General features: G+C 53.4%; 3 protein-coding genes across 5 annotated transcripts in view; 2 read left to right on the top strand and 1 right to left on the bottom strand.

Moving 5' to 3' along the window:
* Positions 1-3,314, top strand: part of NUP85 (nucleoporin 85) — a 42,861-nt gene extending 39,547 nt beyond the window's left edge. For both annotated transcript variants that reach the window (XM_025859876.2, XM_025859875.2), the window contains exons 15-19: positions 720-837; positions 942-1,042; positions 2,093-2,244; positions 2,655-2,756; positions 3,127-3,314. In XM_025859876.2, coding sequence (XP_025715661.1) covers positions 720-837; positions 942-1,042; positions 2,093-2,244; positions 2,655-2,756; positions 3,127-3,225 — 572 coding nt within the window. In that variant the 3' untranslated portion in view covers positions 3,226-3,314. The remainder of the gene's footprint in view (positions 1-719; positions 838-941; positions 1,043-2,092; positions 2,245-2,654; positions 2,757-3,126) is intronic.
* Positions 3,315-3,723: 409 nt separating this feature from the next.
* Positions 3,724-16,612, bottom strand: part of GGA3 (golgi associated, gamma adaptin ear containing, ARF binding protein 3) — a 15,786-nt gene continuing 2,897 nt past the window's right edge. For both annotated transcript variants that reach the window (XM_025859874.2, XM_073886058.1), the window contains exons 2-17: positions 12,857-12,941; positions 12,656-12,731; positions 11,202-11,300; positions 10,402-10,525; positions 10,058-10,161; positions 9,842-9,922; positions 9,346-9,483; positions 8,697-8,778; positions 8,474-8,590; positions 7,945-8,187; positions 7,504-7,574; positions 6,893-7,212; positions 6,448-6,671; positions 5,979-6,148; positions 5,695-5,805; positions 3,724-5,489 (exon numbers count right to left, since the gene is read on the bottom strand). In XM_025859874.2, the coding sequence (XP_025715659.1) occupies positions 5,379-5,489; positions 5,695-5,805; positions 5,979-6,148; positions 6,448-6,671; positions 6,893-7,212; positions 7,504-7,574; positions 7,945-8,187; positions 8,474-8,590; positions 8,697-8,778; positions 9,346-9,483; positions 9,842-9,922; positions 10,058-10,161; positions 10,402-10,525; positions 11,202-11,300; positions 12,656-12,731; positions 12,857-12,941 (2,156 nt within the window). In that variant the 3' untranslated portion in view covers positions 3,724-5,378. The remainder of the gene's footprint in view (positions 5,490-5,694; positions 5,806-5,978; positions 6,149-6,447; positions 6,672-6,892; positions 7,213-7,503; positions 7,575-7,944; positions 8,188-8,473; positions 8,591-8,696; positions 8,779-9,345; positions 9,484-9,841; positions 9,923-10,057; positions 10,162-10,401; positions 10,526-11,201; positions 11,301-12,655; positions 12,732-12,856; positions 12,942-16,612) is intronic.
* On the top strand, positions 13,369-13,710 carry LOC112814376 (small ribosomal subunit protein eS27). Its single transcript, XM_025859885.2, has one exon. The coding sequence runs from the start codon at positions 13,399-13,401 to the stop codon at positions 13,651-13,653; it is 255 nt and encodes an 84-aa protein (XP_025715670.1). The 5' UTR covers positions 13,369-13,398; the 3' UTR covers positions 13,654-13,710.

The following is a 16,612-nucleotide window of genomic DNA, read 5'->3' as shown; positions in this document are numbered from 1 at the left end:
TGCTGCGCCAGCTGGACTGGAGAGAGGCCGGCAGTGGGTGCCAAGAGATAAGCCAAAACAGGAAAATTATCGAGGAAGGACAAACAGCTAGGGATCCATCAGGACTTAGAAGCAATGGAGCACACTGCCTTTTAAAAAGATCCTGACCCACTTCCTCTCTTCTATTTAAGAAGGTCAGGACTGGGGTCAGCTTGGAATTTACTTCTCCCAGGTGGGTTGCTATTGCTAGCTAAGGCTGGCTCAGTGGGGAAGCAGGACCAGGGGCAGCTCAGGAAGAGCACAGAAAGAAAGCAGTAATATTTGCCCCTTCTCCCTTCACTGTTGAGTGATAAAAACCTAAGTTCTTTCCAGAGGCAGTTGCTTGCTTATGACTGTCTCTGAAAGCATAGGGCAATTCAAGACCCAAAGGATGTTTTTTGGCACCTGGACAGATAATGAAGAAGCCGATCTGTGGGGACCAATAAAATCTTTTTGCCGTCCCTGAAATCAAACCTAGTCACAAAGCCAATCCTGTCAGGGTGGGTCCTGGTGTAATAGAGCTAGGAGACAATCTGTAAACCCCAAAGTCCCCAGTGTTGCCAACCAAGTTGTATTTGGAGCCTGTGGAGAGGCTGCAGAAAGCTCAGAGGAGGTGGGAAGCCTGCTCCTATCTGGCAGAGTTCAGAAATGCCTTGATTGGAAGAGTGAAAAGTTTGTCTTTTCTCTTTTTCCCTGCCAAGTTCGCAGCATTTGTAAGATCTTAGCTATGAAAGCTGTCCGCAACAATCGCCTGGGCTCTGCGCTCTCTTGGAGCATCCGAGCCAAAGATGCTGCTTTTGCCACGCTGGTGTCAGACAGGTGGGTTCAACCACTCCTGGCTTTCTGGGGACTGTCTAGGAAGTTGGGAGGCTGAGGAAGGGGCCCTGGGACCCTTGCTCAGACCTCTGGGCCTGGCCTTGCAGGTTCCTCAAGGATTACTGTGAGCGAGGCTCCTTTTCTGATCTGGATCTCATTGACAACCTGGGGCCAGCCATGATGCTCAGTGATCGACTGACCTTCTTGGGTGAGTCTCTGGGCTCTCGGCCCCGGACCTTTGGCATAGTGGTGGGTTGTGCAGATGGGACGGACTGATCTAGGCTTTTCCAGTGTTCCCTCCTGTTGAGCCCAAACTCCTAGAACCATGTGTGTGAGACTCCGCAAAGCATATTTTCTAACAATTCTCAGTAATTTCAAACTTAAGAGAAAGGTGCAAAAGCAGTATAAGGACTAAGGAACTCCCATGTACACTTTCTCCAAATTTACCATTTTTATTTTGCCTCGTTTATTATTCTGTCAGGGTTTTGGGGAAAAATCTGAAAGTTGGAGACTTTGGTCCCCTTTCTTCATAAATACTTGAGCATGTGTTTCCTAAGAACAAGAAGATCATCTTAGAGACCCAGCCTCCGAATGTACTGCTCTCATCAGATCTGCAGTCCATGTTCTGGTTACATCAGCTTCCCAGTGGTGTCTTTTATCGTGTCCACATTCACAAATTCAGTTTTCTTGTCTCTTTAGTGCCTCTGCCTCTCTTGGTGCTTGTGCACCTTGACACTTTTTTAAGATTTTATTTGACAGAGCGCGCGCACAAGCAGGGGGAGCGGGAAAGGGAGAAGCAGGCTTCCCGCTGAGCAGAGAGCCCGATGTGGGGCTTGATCTCAGGACCCTGGGACCATGACCTGAGCCGAAGGCAGATGTGTAACTGACCGGCAGATGTGTAACTGACCGAGCCACCCAGGCGCCCCTCACCTTGACATTTTTTAAGAGTCTGTTTTGCTCTCTTACAGAATGTCCTCAGTTTGGGTTTATCTCCTATTTCCTCATGATCAGATTGAGACTTATGGGTTCTTCAATCTGTTACAGTCCAGGTCTCTTGTTTGGTTTGATGGTTACATTCTCCCAGGTTTGGCTCTTTGGAGCCCCTTCAAAATGTGTTTTTTTTCAATCCTGTTGGTCTCATTGGTCCCTGAGTTTGGAGACAGTTCTGGAAGAATCTCCCTGCTTTGGAGTGGCTGGTCTGGGGTCTCTCTTGTCTTGTTTTGGGCCAGAGGTGACCTAGTGCTCTGTTTCTCAATAGGAAAATACCGCGAGTTCCACCGATTTTATGGGGAGAAGCGTCTTACTGATGCAGCTTCTCTTCTCCTGTCACTGATGACTTCCCAGATTGCCCCACGGTCTTTCTGGGTAATACTACTAATAGACGCCCTGCCCCTTTTGGAAGAGAAAGAGGTACGGTTTGGATTCAGAATGATTTTCTTCTCTGTGCTGTAGCCCCTGACTGTGCTTCATTCCGTAGCTGGTGGAGGTGCACATCCATAGTCCTCTCCCCAGTTAGGGCCCTGCACGGATGTGTGGATTCCCCTGTAATGCCCACTCTGGAAACTCAGTATCTACACAAGAAAAGCGATTTAATTTGAAAGGAGGCAGCTGTCTGCTGACAGTATTCAGCCTAGGGCCCTGACGAGACGGGCTGGGAATGAGCATAGGGGCTCTCCGTCCTCCCGGGGTTGCATATACAGAGCCCACTCCTCCAGAGGGCACACATGGAAGGCCATCTCTGAACCTGGGTGCATGCCCCAACCAGTGCAGCCCTTGGCTGGGGAGCAGCTAAGCAAAGCAGCCTCTCTTCTCTCTCCTAGGTGGTTTTTTCAGCAGAGCAAACGTATGAGCTGATGAGATGTCTAGAGGACTTCGCCTCAAGGAGGCCAGTGTGGAGAGAGCCTGGTGTTCAGCGACTCCAGGTTATTTTAGCTTTCAGATTGTTGATTCCATAATGGCGATGAGAAAAGGCTTCTTCTATCTTGGACTCCCCTGCTTCCCTCCAGAAACACTGGCCCCTTACAAACTTGGGCTTCTTGAGTTACTTCTTAACCTGTAATTGACACACCCAACTTCTTTTAGGGCAAAGCTGGGCGGTTCTAGGTGTTCTGATCTCTACTTTTCTGGCACTTGGTTGCAGTGGGCTTTTGCATGCGGTTCTTGTATCAACTTGCTGGAAGCTACTACTAAATGTTAAATGCCCTCGGTCAGCCTGTGGGTCATAGAGCCTTGCAGAGCTTTAAAGAAGGAACACTTCCAGCTGTACGTCATGCTGGCTCTCTTTGCTTTTAGGAGGATGTCGAGAACACCAAGTTGGAAATGCTGAGACTTGCTCTTGCACGAAATCTTGGCCGGGCCATTATAAAAGAAGGCTCATTGGAAGGCTCCTGAGACCAGCCGAGAGCTGCTTCATCGTGGCACCTTTGTATGGCAATGTATATACATTTCTGAAAGAATAAATTTTTCCCCCCTTAATAGAAGGCAAGTTCTTAGAGTCCAGGTAGAGAGTTTTCCCTGCCTGTCCTGTGAACTTGAGGTAGTAGAAATGGAGAAAGTGCTTGTTATGTTTTCCTTGGATGGGACTGATTTCCCTATCTCCCAAGAGAAAAAGCCACTCCTAGAAGTTAGGATGGTGAGGGGCAGTGCCCTCCTTCCTATTAGAAACGCAAACAAGAGCAGTCTGTGGTTTATGTATGCTTTTGAAATCTAGCCTTTAGAGTCAACTGGAACATTCATCTGTTTTTTCCTTTAGAAAAGGAAAAGGTCCAGGAACCTGTACTTTCATCAACAAAAACCTCAGGTGATGCCAAGATATCTGTCTACATTTGGAATTCATAAGTGGCACTTTGTCCATAGTGGGGTGGATGGTGTCTGTATTAGGATTCCAAGTAGGGCAGAAATGATTTTATTTAACATGCAGCAAAACAAGGGCAGCAGAGTTCGTATACTGTATACAGCCATTTGTCACAAAGCAGTGACCTCAGTAGTAACACTCAGATAATTTTAATGTCTAAAGCTTATTATAAAGGTGTATTTCCATAGAGTAATCCCACAAACCTTCCCAGGGCTGCAAGCAGCCAGTCTCTGGAAAGCTCTTGGATTTCTTTCCTAAGTAGTGAAACTGAGTCACTTTTGACCTGTCCTGATGAAGCAGTGAAACCTGCTTGCTCGAGATGGAGGGGAAAGGGCTAGAGTAAGGAAACCTGGCAAAGTGCAGAGAGGGATTAGGGAGTGTGGCCTCTGCCACCTTCCCCAGAGATGGCTCAGTGCCATCCAGCTGAGGTGAGCTGTGTGCTCTTTCCTCAGCTGGTGAGTCTCACTTGCCTGGTGCCCTGTGAGGCCTACGGTCCCTGGCCCAGTTGTACCCGGTAGATGGAGCAACCGCGACAAGGTTTTTGGAGCTGAGCAGTCAAAGCAATAGGGTCTGGTGACTCGATTCAGGCATGGCCCCTAATCTCACCACCTCCAGACCCCGTATCTCACTGGCCATGCCCCTCAGCAGCTGGGGATAGTCAAGGTTCCCGGGCAGCAGGTAAGGATAGAAGTCTAGTGCAATCTGCCTGACCCTGAGGCCTCCAGTTCCCAAACATATGCCACACCACAGGCCATCTGGTGGAAGAGGGGGAGGCCCAAGCAGGAGGACGCAGAGGGTGATGGGAGTTGTTCTCCCCTTCAGAGACTCGAAGGGCAGAAGAGCAGTTTATTTCATGCCAAGCAAGAGGTAGTGAGTAGGATGGCCTGTTCCCAAGGCAGGAGGCACACTTTCCCCAGAAAGCTATGAGTACCTGCTTCCAGAGAAGGGGAAATAATGGTTCTCTTCCATTTTCTTTTGTATCCCTAGTTTTGACTGCCACAAGGCCAAGTTCTGTTTCTAACAGGCTAGTTCCCCATCCTGCTGAGATGTCCATAGGACACAGCCTGCCACCACCAGAGACAAGCACATAACTCATCACCCAGTGGCCATTCCAGGATGCTGCTGCCCACGGAAGGCAGAGTTGGGAGATTCGGCAGTACGCCAACTTACTCAGTGCCCAGGGCCATTCAGGAGCACTGGGCTTTTGCCTACCTCCCTGGAGGTGGGAGCAGGAGCCTGCCAGCAGGGGAAGCACAGAGTAGTGATGGGGGCACTGAGGCCTCCAGGGGTGTGAGGATGTGGTCCTTGAGGGAGAGTCCCAAGTCTCTTTAGAGACCGCCCCCCCCCCCCCCCCATAGCATCAGGATGCCAGCATGAGGGGAAATGCCTGCTCCCGCCTTGGGTCCATGTTCTCAGGGCCATAGTGCAGAGTGTGGGGCCCCTCCACACCCCTGACAGTACATGGCCAGTTCAAGTCACACAGGTAGACAAAAATCAGGTCCTTTTAGGGGGCCAAGGGCGAGAGCATCACAGCAGAGCTCGGCTCCCAGCAGTGATGCCCACAGCCCCTGTTCCATATCCAAGCTCCAAGCACTGCAGTCAGGACGTGGAGGATGACTGGACCAGGGAGCCCTCCTGTCTCGTGGCAGCCTGCCTGGGCTTCAGTGTGGTGACACGGAGTCCTCTGGGGTCATAAGTTACCCCACTGCTCCACGGGAGGGAACTGGTCCACCTCGCCCACCTCTGTGCTCAGCTGCTCTCCCAGGGCAAAGGTCAGCCTATACCGAAGCCTCGCCTTCTCCTGTGACGGAGGGGGCAGCATGTTAAGATGTGGCCTTGAGGCCCTCTCTGTACCACTCCTACCACCCCGTCCACATTCAGCCACTCAACCCCAGCAGGGAAGGGACACTGCAAGTGCTGCGGTATCACGGCACCTCCGGCGGGGAGGCCAAGGGGCCTGATCGGGGGCAGCCGGGGCCTCAGTTCAGAGCCCGGTGCTAGCTCACCTTCAGCGGGTTGGCCAGCAGCATGACCTGGGTGATGGCTGCGGGTGGCTGGATGGGGCTAAATGGAGACAGCTCTGTCCCAGACGGTGGCTGTAACTTCACCTTCATCGACTGAGGAGAAAGAGAAGCTCCTTTGAAGAGAGATGGCAGGTGCCCGAGTGGAAGCCCCCACGAGAATCACGACGGACACATGCTGCTGCCTGCTGGCCTCGGGGTCCCTCAACACAGTGGGGTGCAGGAGAAGGTAACCTCTGCCTCCGGAGACCTCGGGAAGCCAGGGGTACCTTTGGCACTGCGGCCTGCAGCACGATGCTCTTGATAGGCAAGGGAGCCGTATTCAGCATGGACACCACCACCACCAGCACGTCAGGCCGGCCAGGCGGACACTCCTTGGCAAAGTGGAAGAGGATGCGGAAGCCGTTTTTATCATAGGCCGTCACAGGGAGGGCGCCGCCTGCGGGAAGAGGCCAGGCGGGTGTGAAAGGAGGGACCCCACAGAGCCCGGAGGGGAGGGCGGGGTGACCCTGTGGCCGGCAGGCTCCCCGAAAGAATCTGCGGAAGAATCTGTCAGAACCACCCGTGACCGCAGAGTGGCAACTAGCAGTGGCCGAGGCAGCAGGAAAGCCAGTCACGTCTTGGCTCTAGGGACCTGGGCAAGGACAGCCCGGGCCCACGCCCACCCCTCTCCCTCCTCCTGTAACTGCAAGCGGCGGGCCCCGCCTCGCCCTCCCACCCCACGCTTCCCACACCTACTAGGCTTGATAGATTCCAGGGGGACGTGGACACTGGCCAGGGAGAGCTCTGGCCCCTTCAAGGGGCTGCCCTGGGACTGGAAGGCAGGCGGCTGGAAGAGAGGGCTGCCAGGCCCTGGGGAGAAGGGGAGGAGAGGCCTAGCAGTGGTGCTGGTGGGGATCAGAGGGGACGTGGTGGCCCCAGGGAAGAAGATGGAAGAGACGGGTTTCATGAGGCCTGAGGTCCTGAGAGGCAGGAAGGAGGACAAGGTAAGTCAGAGATCAGGGGATGCTGCTGGGCCAACCCCCCTCACATGTTCTCCATGGGCACAGCTGGTTCCTACTACCACCCCCACCCCAGTTTCCAGAGTCTAACATCAGCAGACCAAAAAAGGAACACCCCAGGCCCTCCGGATCTGCCAAGCCCAGGCCCAACCCTCCCCACCCTCACATTTCCCCCTCATTACACTCTGGTCTCTTCAAGAAGATGATCGAGGGCATCCAGCTGCGGTAGGGTGCTATCGCCCAAAGCCGAGCCATGGTACCCAAGGGCTGTGGACTCAGTCTTTGGGGATGGGGCTGGGGCCAGTCCAGTCGGGAACAAGAAGGAGCCTGCTTTGGGTGCAGGCACACTGGCTGGAACCACAGGAGCTGGGAAGGGAGAAGGCGGCGGGGCCTGGGAGCTGCCTGCAGAGGGTGCTGAGGGTGGGAGAAGAGGTCCGTCTGACGGGCTGCAGGCAGCACTCCCAGGCTTGGGGCTGTAGAAGTCCAGGTCCGACTGCTCGTTCTGTCAGGAGGGGAAAGTGTGAGTGAGCAAAGGGCAGGAAGGAGCTGTTGCATTCGGGAGGTTTCAGGTCTCCGGCTCCGGCCCCCCTGCCTGGGGGTCCTCCTAGGACCCCACTGGACTAGCAGCTCTCTGCCCCGGGCCTGCCGCTGGGTGGGATCCGTGCTGTCGAGCGCACCTGGGGCAGTGCCAGGGCGAGTCAGGACAGCCAAGACCACAGCCAACTGCAGCAGAGAACGAGCTGGGAACGAGGAAGCCCGTGAAACCGGCTGAGCATTTTAGCGAAGCCCCTACCTGGAACAGGGGCCACTGGCTGTTTGCAGCTGGCTCTCTGGGAGGAGCAGTGGGGGCTGGGTCGGCGAGGCCTGAAAACAGAGCAGACCATGGTGACGAGAAGGGGCTCTGGCCTTGGGCAGCCCCACTGACCCTAGAGGGGTCACATGACGAAAGTTGCTGACGAAAGGGTGACAGGTGGAGACAAGGTATTTTTTCAGGCAGCCTCCAAAGGGAGAGGGGGCAGAACAAGACACTCAGTCCACCATGTCCATTCTGGAGCTTGTGTGCACACTGCCCTGGGGGCCTGAGGGCACTGAACTTGACTCTCCTTATACCTGAAGTCCCTTATACCTGCTAAGTACATGGGGCACCCCAGGGCCCTCTTCCCCATTCCACGCGCCCGTCTGCTTTGCCGGCCCTACCAGGAGAAGCCCTTCACCGCCTCCCTCCAGGACGCACCCAAGCAGAGCAGCTCCTCGTCCAGCAGGCAGAGGGCGTTGCCTGTGCTGCTGGGTCCCGGGGGGGCCTCAACCTGGCTGGATGAGCGGCTGCGTCCAGGTCCTGAGGTCTGGGGGGGTGGGGGGAGAATAGGGATGCCAGAGGACAGTGGCACGGGCGCTGCGGCCAACACTGAGGATGAGCTGCTTGGTGTGGCCAACTCAGCAAGGTCGATGAGAGTGCCTTGGTTCCTAGAGAGGCTTCCTGGATGGGCGAACGGAAGGGGACACGAACGATTAGGGGCCACTCTAGTGGCTGCACAGCAGGAAGCAGAACCCTGAGTACAGCCTCCAGCCTAACACTGAAGAAAAGCAAGCAAAGAAAAGCCTATCCATAGCTCCTGGTTCCTGGGAAGCTGGAGGAGCACTTGGAAGGGCTTAGAATCCCCTCGGGCCCCGTGGGATGACATGCAGGTCAAGCACTCGTGGCTGGGTGGTGGGGCCTGGGGCTGGTCTGGATGGGTCCAAAATGGGGAACTAGAACACTTTACCTTCAGCGTCTGGCATGGCTGATGTGGCTACTTCACCGTTGATGACCTGTCCTTCAACAATTGTTTTGTAAGAGTTGATGACCCGGGAGAGGTTGTCACTGGCCTGGAGGATGTCCCCTACAGCCGAAAGAGGTACTTCTCACTCCTGGCCATGACACTCCCCCCACCCCCCTGGCCAAATCCAAATTCCTGGGTCATCCTTGTCAACTACTCTTTGACTCACCCAAACTATTGTCATTGTCCTCTGTCTCACTGGCTAGTTTGAATAATGTCCGCCTCTTATTCTCACACCGATCAAACAGCTCCTGAAAGAGTCCCAGACCTAAAAGTGAGAGCTCCGAGGTCCCCTGGCAATGATCTAATTCAGTGTCCATGTCCAGAAAGTCAGGGGCTCCCCTAGTGCCACAGCCACTGGCGGAACGGGGCTCCGAGCACGCCTCTGCCTGCTGCCGCTTGCACCGTGCTGCGTCACCTAGGACGTCAGCTTGGGACGAGGGGAAGTAGGTCTCTTCCTGTCCCCGAGGCCAGCACACGCCTCAGATCTCTCAGTGTCCACGTGATCCAGGACTGAGGTGCAGCGTCAGGGGCACATGGCGGGTCTCTGCCCAAATGTTCCTGAGGCGGAAGGTGGGGCAGAGAGAAGTGAAACCCGAGGGAGGGTCTGCAGGGTCCCCCAGACTCGGGTGTACACACAGCTCCTCCATCCGGGGTGGGTGAGCCGTAGTGTGGGTAAAGTGGGGGTGCCACCCCCAGACCTGGTCACCATGCTAATAAGGAGCAGCAGATGTGTGGCGCGTTGGCTCTCAGGACAGGTACTGAGCAAAGGCTGCCTCGCTCTCCTGGAGCCCAGCTCTCCTGGGGAACGCGCCTACCTTCATGAGCTCTTTATCTGCCTCCGAAGAATCCTCTTTGCTGTAATGAAGCAGCATCTCATTGAGCAGCTTTACGTTGTTATTAACCTCCTCTAGAGTGTGCAGACGCTTGGTCACCTTCTGGATCCGCGCCTCATCCTAGATCAAAGACGATCAAGGAGAAAAAGCTTAACTAGACTCATCCCACTGCCCCCGAACTCCCCACAGCAAGGATCGCACCAGAGAACATGAGCAGACACTAGTCCCGGTGGAAGCTCCTTTTAATGTGTGGTCCTTGGGAACCGTAAGGCCTCAAGAGTCCCAATCTAGTTTTTCTTTTAAAATAATGGCCTGCCCCCACGCCTCAGCTGGCCCCGTCCATGCTTGCTCCTCTAATCCGCTCTCCCCGCCCCCGGAAGCTCCAGGGTGCCTCCCGCTCTCTGGCCTCACACCAGGGGAAGGGATTCTGGCTCTGTGGTCACGGGTTCCTCTGCCCCCAGGCCCTGGGCCCACTTACTTCCTTCACCATGGACTTGATGAGCTTGTTGGCCTCTTGCAGGTCATCCGGGTTTTTGCTTTTCAACAACTTGGCTAAAAGCTGGAAGAGGAGGTACCAAAGGGAAAGGGAAAGGTAGCACCCAACCTGGGGAGACCACAGAGGACCCGGAGCACCTGCAGCACTGAGCGAGCCACCACCTCATCTGAGGACGCCATCGGCTGGGGTGTGCTTTACCTTAGATTTCTCCTCATCATCAAAAACAGGGTTCTTGGGACGAGGTGGCGGAGAGGGGATCAGTGTCTTGTCCACAGGGATCAGTGGGTCAGACTGCACGATGCCTGACAGGGAACACAAGGGGGCAGAGCGTTGGCTCACGCTGGGGTCACCTCGATGCCCTTTCTCACACAGCAGGGCGGGGCCCAGCCCCGGGATGAGGGCCTGCAAGGGGTCAGCCCATCAAACCGCAGCTGAGCCCTTCTCATCCTCAGGAGGAAGGAAGGGACGGCACACACCCCCTCATTCTTCCGGGCCTTAGCCAGCCTTTGGGGCTGATTTGAGGAGGGAAGGTCAGCACATACCCTGTCTCTTCAACATGTGGTAAGCATCCTTGATCTTGGTTTCTTCTGGCAGGGCCAATGTCCAGCTGTAGAGCAGCTCGATAACCTTGGTCTTCACTTTCTCAGACACCCTGTCCCCCAGATACTAAGAGGCAAAAGGAAATGGGAAAACCTCATAACTGCTGTCTGGGGGCAGAGAGCGTGGGAATGTTCTCTCCACAGCAGTGCAAAGTTGCTAGTTAGCTCCAGTCTTCTGGCCTACCCCAAACCAGCAGGTGCTAGGCGTGTGGGACACGGCGCCGGGACGGGAGGAAACCACCCGTGGCAAAGCTCTCTCAGGGGTACAGTCCGTGGTCGGGCAGGGAGTCCGCACGCCATCTCCCAGAAAAAACGGCATTTTATCTCAAAGGAATGAATGACAATGTCTTAGGTATGAAAAATGGCTCCCTGGGCTTTAAGTGGCACCCAGAGCTTAAAAGCCACACCAGCGTGCCACAGAAGCTGAGCAGCTGAGCCTAACTCCTTAGATCCATGGAAGATAGACCTAAGTGACCGCTGTCGGCACGAGGCCCACCCCCACCGCCTGCGCACACCTGCTGCCGCATCACCTCTCACATTCGAGCCAGGAGTCCGTCAGAGGGCTGCCCGTCCCTGTGGCCTCTGGCCCCCCTGCTGCCCTCAGGGCCCAGTCCCTAAGAACAGGACAGACAGCTCTCCAAAGACAGCTCCGTGGAGGCGGTGGTTGCACCGTGAAGCCAGTAACACGGGAGCGGGGGAGGGACACAAAGGGGTTCCTAGAATGAGGAGGCTGCCCGACTGACCTTCGGAGAGACGACTTTGATTAATTCATTCAAAAACCGGAACTTTCCCACTTCATTATGAAATCTCCTCCCACAGTTCTTCATGCACGCCTCCAGCACCTGCAGCCACATGAAGGGGGGCGCTCAGTGTGGGTGGTCTGGGCCGGGGCCGGCGCTCAGCCAGGAGCCCGCACACAGGTCACGGTGACGATTCACCCAAGGAAGGAACTGCGAAGGAAGCGGTGTGCGCGGCCCCTGGCAACGTCGGGGCCACAGGATTACTGACACCTCCTGTCCCTTGAACTGCAAACCTCTCCCGGGGAAGCTGAGCAGGAACCAAAATAAGAAACACTGAGACCCAGATACCAAGACAGTGCGTGTCTGTCCTAGAAGGTGCCTGCCTGCAACACCCTGCCCTCAGAAGTACAAAGTTTCTCTGACTTGGGGTCTGGGGCTCTTTCTACCAGCCGATCCACATTGTGGGGAGATGGGAGATGATGTTTAAACGGTTTTCATTTTTGATGACAGGATCTTTTCCCTCCCTCCTGCTCCTTCTGGGGCACACAAAACTGCCTTAAGTTTTCTGTGCTGCCCATGACCCTGGTGCCTGGGGTTTACGTGGAGGAGCGCTCCACCCCCGTGTTCCCTTCCTTGGCTTCCGACTCTGTCAAGCTGGGTTTTTCAACCGTGCCCTACTGACATCCCGGGCCACTCATTCCTTGTTGTGGAAGCCTGTCCTGTGCATTAGAAGATGTCTAGCAACATCCCTGGCCTCTACCCGCTAGATGCCAGTAGAGCCCCACGACATGACACACGAAAGTGTCTCTAGACACTGCCAAATGTCCCCTGGGGAGCAAAACCACCCCCCGGCTGAGAACCACTGTTTTAAGGCCTTCGCTCTGCACTGCACACGACAGAGGCATGCATGTGGCCCACCTGAGCGCCCTTCCCATGACCCGGATGAAGTCAGGGGAGAACCCTAGGAGTCCTCTGGATGCGTCTGCGCTCTGAATCCTCTCAGTGTGAATAAACACTAAGATCCGCCGGTCGGTGTGATGCCTTGAATAGGAACTAGGATTACTTTCAGCTACAGAACAAATTATACTAGCCACACTTTTCTTTAGTTGGCCAACTCTTAACCAGCAAGACAGCTCTGTCAGCATCTCTTCAAGAAGCTGCCTCAGAGCTCCACCCTGGGCTCAGGGCCCCGGCCTCCGGCTCCCTCGCTCAGCCACTCGGCCTCTCCCACCGGACCGCCGGGGACTGCACTCTGCACCTCTCTGCAGCCTCAGGGCCTTGCACAAGGGCACACGCATTTGTGGGGCAGTTTATGGAACACATTCCGGACATTTCTAGTATCAAAGGACTTTCAGCTGCCATAGGACATGGGCCCTGAAAACCTCAGAGAACCCAGTGGGCACATGAGGAAAGGCCTGGCCTCATTAAAATTTGCCAGTCAGAGTAAAACAACCTACCGTCAGGGCCTGGACCGCCTCCCATTCCTGCGGAGACTGGATCTTATGGGCCAGCAATCGGACAGCGATCTGTGGCCTGGGGGACAAGCAGACCATGCGTTCAGGCACTGACCCTGGGGCTACGTGGCTGGCCCTCCTTGGCCAGTGTGGACTTCTCTGCTCAGCTCTCTCCCGCTTCCCCCCAGTGGCTTTGAGACTCACCCTTCAAGCTCTTTGTTGATCTGATCACAGAAGCCAATTATGTATTCCCAGTCCTCCTGGCGGTTGGAAGGATTGGTGGCCTTATCTTGGGACAGAGCAAAGTGGAGGACGATTGTTATAAAGAGAAAGGAGGACATAATGGAAGGTTTTCCAATAATTTTTAGGCACTGATGTGAAGCTAAGTTTGTTTCCAAATTTCTTCTCTGATAGAGAACCCTCAACAGGTCAGTCTAGTATTTTGAAAGTCACAAATGAAAGAAAAACAAATTCTCAGCCTTGTGAAGCTTAGAGTAGACCACAGTCAATGGGACAAATAATTATAAAGACAAACAATAAAAATCTTCAAGGATACCCATAAAAATGTTTACTATAACCAATAACTATAAATAACTCTAGTTATATAAAAATAAGCTACTAAACAAATAGGGATGATCAAGAAGGGTCTCCTAGAGAAAATGAAGCCAGGTGATACTTGATAAAAAAAATACATACTTAAGAAACTTATTGCCCCTTTCCGGCGGTGACGACCTCCCCACGAGAACATGCCCCTCGCGAAGGATCTCCTGCACCCGTCCCCGGAGGAGGAGAAGAGGAAGCACAAGAAGAAGCGCCTGGTGCAGAGCCCCAACTCCTACTTCATGGACGTGAAGTGCCCCGGATGCTACAAGATCACCACCGTCTTCAGCCACGCGCAAACGGTAGTTCTGTGCGTTGGCTGCTCCACTGTGCTCTGCCAGCCCACAGGAGGGAAGGCCAGGCTTACAGAAGGATGCTCCTTCAGGCGGAAGCAGCACTAAAAGCACCCTGAATCAAGATGAGTGGGATGCCCTCCCAATAAACAGATTTTGGATACAAAAAAAAAAAAACAATAAAAAAGAAACGTATTGCCTACATACCCTTCAAAAACCTTTTCAAGACCTAACTTTTCTTAATGCTTTAAATGTTATTTATTTTCTTAGCAAGAACGAGAAGGGGGGAAGGAGAGGGGAGGGGCAGGAGGGGGAGACGGAGGGAGAGAACCCCAAGCAGGCCCCACGCCCAGTGTGGAGCCCAATGCAGGGCTCAATTCCAAAACCCCGAGACCACGACCTGAGCCATAAACGAGAGTAGGTCGCTTAACCGACTGAGCCACCTAGGCACCCCTGCTTTCAATGTTTTTTAAATTGCACATTTTAAGTTAAGCTAATATTTACTGTGCCCCTATTAAGCACTAATCATTGTGCTATCTGTCCATGGGATTGCAGAAACAGAATCTGAATTAAGCATTAGGCACCCTCAAGTTTAAACGGTCTCCTATGATTAAGGACAAAGGCAAGTGTTGGAGAGTTCTCAGAGGATCACTGAGGGATTAAAATCCAGGTGCTAAATGTCAAGGCTCCTAATATTTGGTGTGGGCCCTCTTTCCCGTTATTCCCAGAGCCTGTGCTGAAGAGGACGGCTCCCGCTGAGGGTGGTTAAACGTGTTCCCATTATCTGATTCACATCTTGGGAGTCTGCCTCTTCCAGAAAGCACTCTCAAGCTGTTTGCTAAATTTAGGGCTTCAGGTTCAGAAGACAAATGGTAGGCTGAAGGCGTATATCCTTTTTAAATACCCATGCTCCTGCAGACCTCCCCCAGCGCCAAAAGCAGAGCAACAGAACCCTGAAAAAGCCCCTCCACACAAGGGGTGTTGTAGAAGTTCCTGAATTCTCATTTCTCGTGACTGTTTTCTTAACTTCCTTTTTCCTAACATTAAAAATCACTAGCTCCATGAACAAATCCTAACAAGGGCTCCCAGCATCCTCCCCACCCCCACGGGGCTCTGAGGCACAAGAAGTCAGCAGACGCCACCCTGAGGCAGAGGGAAGGCCTGCAGTATTTCTGCTCCGACTGCAAGAAGATTCTGACGGTTTAGGTTCATATTTGGAGAAAAGGAAAATGTCCGTCCTCAATCTTGAAAAGAGAATTAGCAGGCCCTTTAAAATGTCAAGCTAGAAGGGAAGCAAGATTAGTTCTATCAAGAGTGGCTATTTATTGCCACAGTGACCTACAAGCTGTCACCTTCCAGAAGCCCCGTGTTTCTCCCATCAGTTGTCTGATATCTTCTCAGGTGTCAGCGCGCCCTTGTTACTAATCTCTATCATTTGAGATGCTTAAAAGTTCTCACATGACGTCAAGAGGCCGAAGGATACAAAAAATGGGATGGTCCGAGGGGCCATACCGCTCCCATTGCTGCTATTATTATTTTGAGAAAGTCACATGCCTCGTGGTATAGGAGTAACACGCTCCCCTGTCCGGCACGCAACCGGAAAAGCAAGGTTCGGCGTACAGCATGGATGCGCCTGCCCCCACATGCACACAGGCAATGGGCAATCACTGAAAGTGCTCTCCCCAGGCCTCTCCTAACTCCGATAGCACTTCTCCCAGGAATATGCCCAGTTCCTTCTCACTTGTGCTCAACTTCTCTAGAGTCCCATCTTGATAGACCTTCCTACTGCAAATCTGCAGGGAGCTCTCTGCCTACCCATGGGCACAAAAAGCCTGGTTTCAGCAATGGCCAGTCCCTGCTCTGAGCATCTCCTCCAGCTCTCCAGTCCACAAGCACCCTCAGGAACAGGAGGAAAGTTCTGGGGATAATTCCGGGTAACTCCATCTCTCCATTTGCCCACTGCCTCCCTCCTGCAGATGCACACAACCTCCCACCCACTCAACATGCTCCATTACCTGGCACAGAGGTGATACCCATAGCCTCCCCTGTAAGCCCCACCTTCTAGATCTGGCTCTGGGCTCTACTCTGACTCAAGGTTTCTATTTTCAGGTCTCTCCTGAAAGCCTCATCCTCTTATGTGTCTGTGCCTCTAGATTCCCTCCTCTCATTTTCAGCTTAGTTCCATCATTAGTCTTGACTATGGTGGGACCTCAAAAGGTCAAGTAGGGATGCTTCCAGTAGGGGCAGCACTGGCTACCCAATCCCAACACGGCTCAGACATTTCACAGACGACAGATTCTATGTATCACATGACTTAGAGATGAGCAGAGGCAAGAACATAGGGGGGATGGACAAGAAATCAAGGGGCGCCTGGGTGGCTCAGTCGTAAAGCGTCTGCCTTCGGCTCAGGTCACGATCCCAGAGTTCTGGGATCGAGCCCCACATCGGGCTCTCTGCTCCACGGGAAGCCTGCTTCTCCCTCTCCCACTCTCCCTGCTTGTGTTCCCTCTCTCGCTGTGTCTCTCTCTGTGAAATAAATAAATAAAATCTTAAAAAAAAAAAAAAAGAAATCAAGAGTCAGCCTTCGGTGCTAGGGTCCTGAATTAAGAGAGACTTTATCACCAAGTCTTTGTTAAGCACCCACAGAAAATTAAGTACACAGGTGAACTATACTGTACGATACTATTCAATCAATAATATAACGAAAAACGAAGCACACAGCATGCTAGGCCATAGCGGGACCACATAGAGTCCAAGACTCAGAGCCTACCCTTGGGGAGCTTATGTTCTTCTGATGCAACTTGTACGAAATAAGCAGAGCAAAAACTTCGAGTGTAATTATATAATTTGATATATAAATGAGTTTAAAAACAAACTCATTACTTCTTTTCCTGACTTCCCCATTTCTATAAATGGTGCCATCATTCAAAAGCTCACTCTGCCCCCACGCCCAGGCGTCCGGGTTTGAACCCCCATTGCTGACTCCTTCCTTCTCACCCACTTCCAGCAACCCAGGGTCTCTTCCTTCTCACCCACTTCCAGCAAACCCAGGGCCCCTTCCTTCTCA

Source organism: Callorhinus ursinus, unplaced genomic scaffold (genome assembly GCF_003265705.2).
Source record: "Callorhinus ursinus isolate GAN/ISIS: 27379988/994484 unplaced genomic scaffold, GSC_fseal_2.0 scaffold68, whole genome shotgun sequence".
Taxonomy (NCBI): Eukaryota; Metazoa; Chordata; class Mammalia; order Carnivora; family Otariidae; genus Callorhinus; species Callorhinus ursinus.
Note: the sequence above shows the minus strand (reverse complement) of the source record. Positions and strands in the feature narration are given on the sequence as shown.

What these genes read in the sequence shown, in the direction of transcription:
- LOC112814376 (XM_025859885.2), top strand. Translation starts at nt 13,399, where the DNA reads ATGCCCCTCGCGAAGGATCTCCTGCACCCGTCCCCGGAGGAGGAGAAG.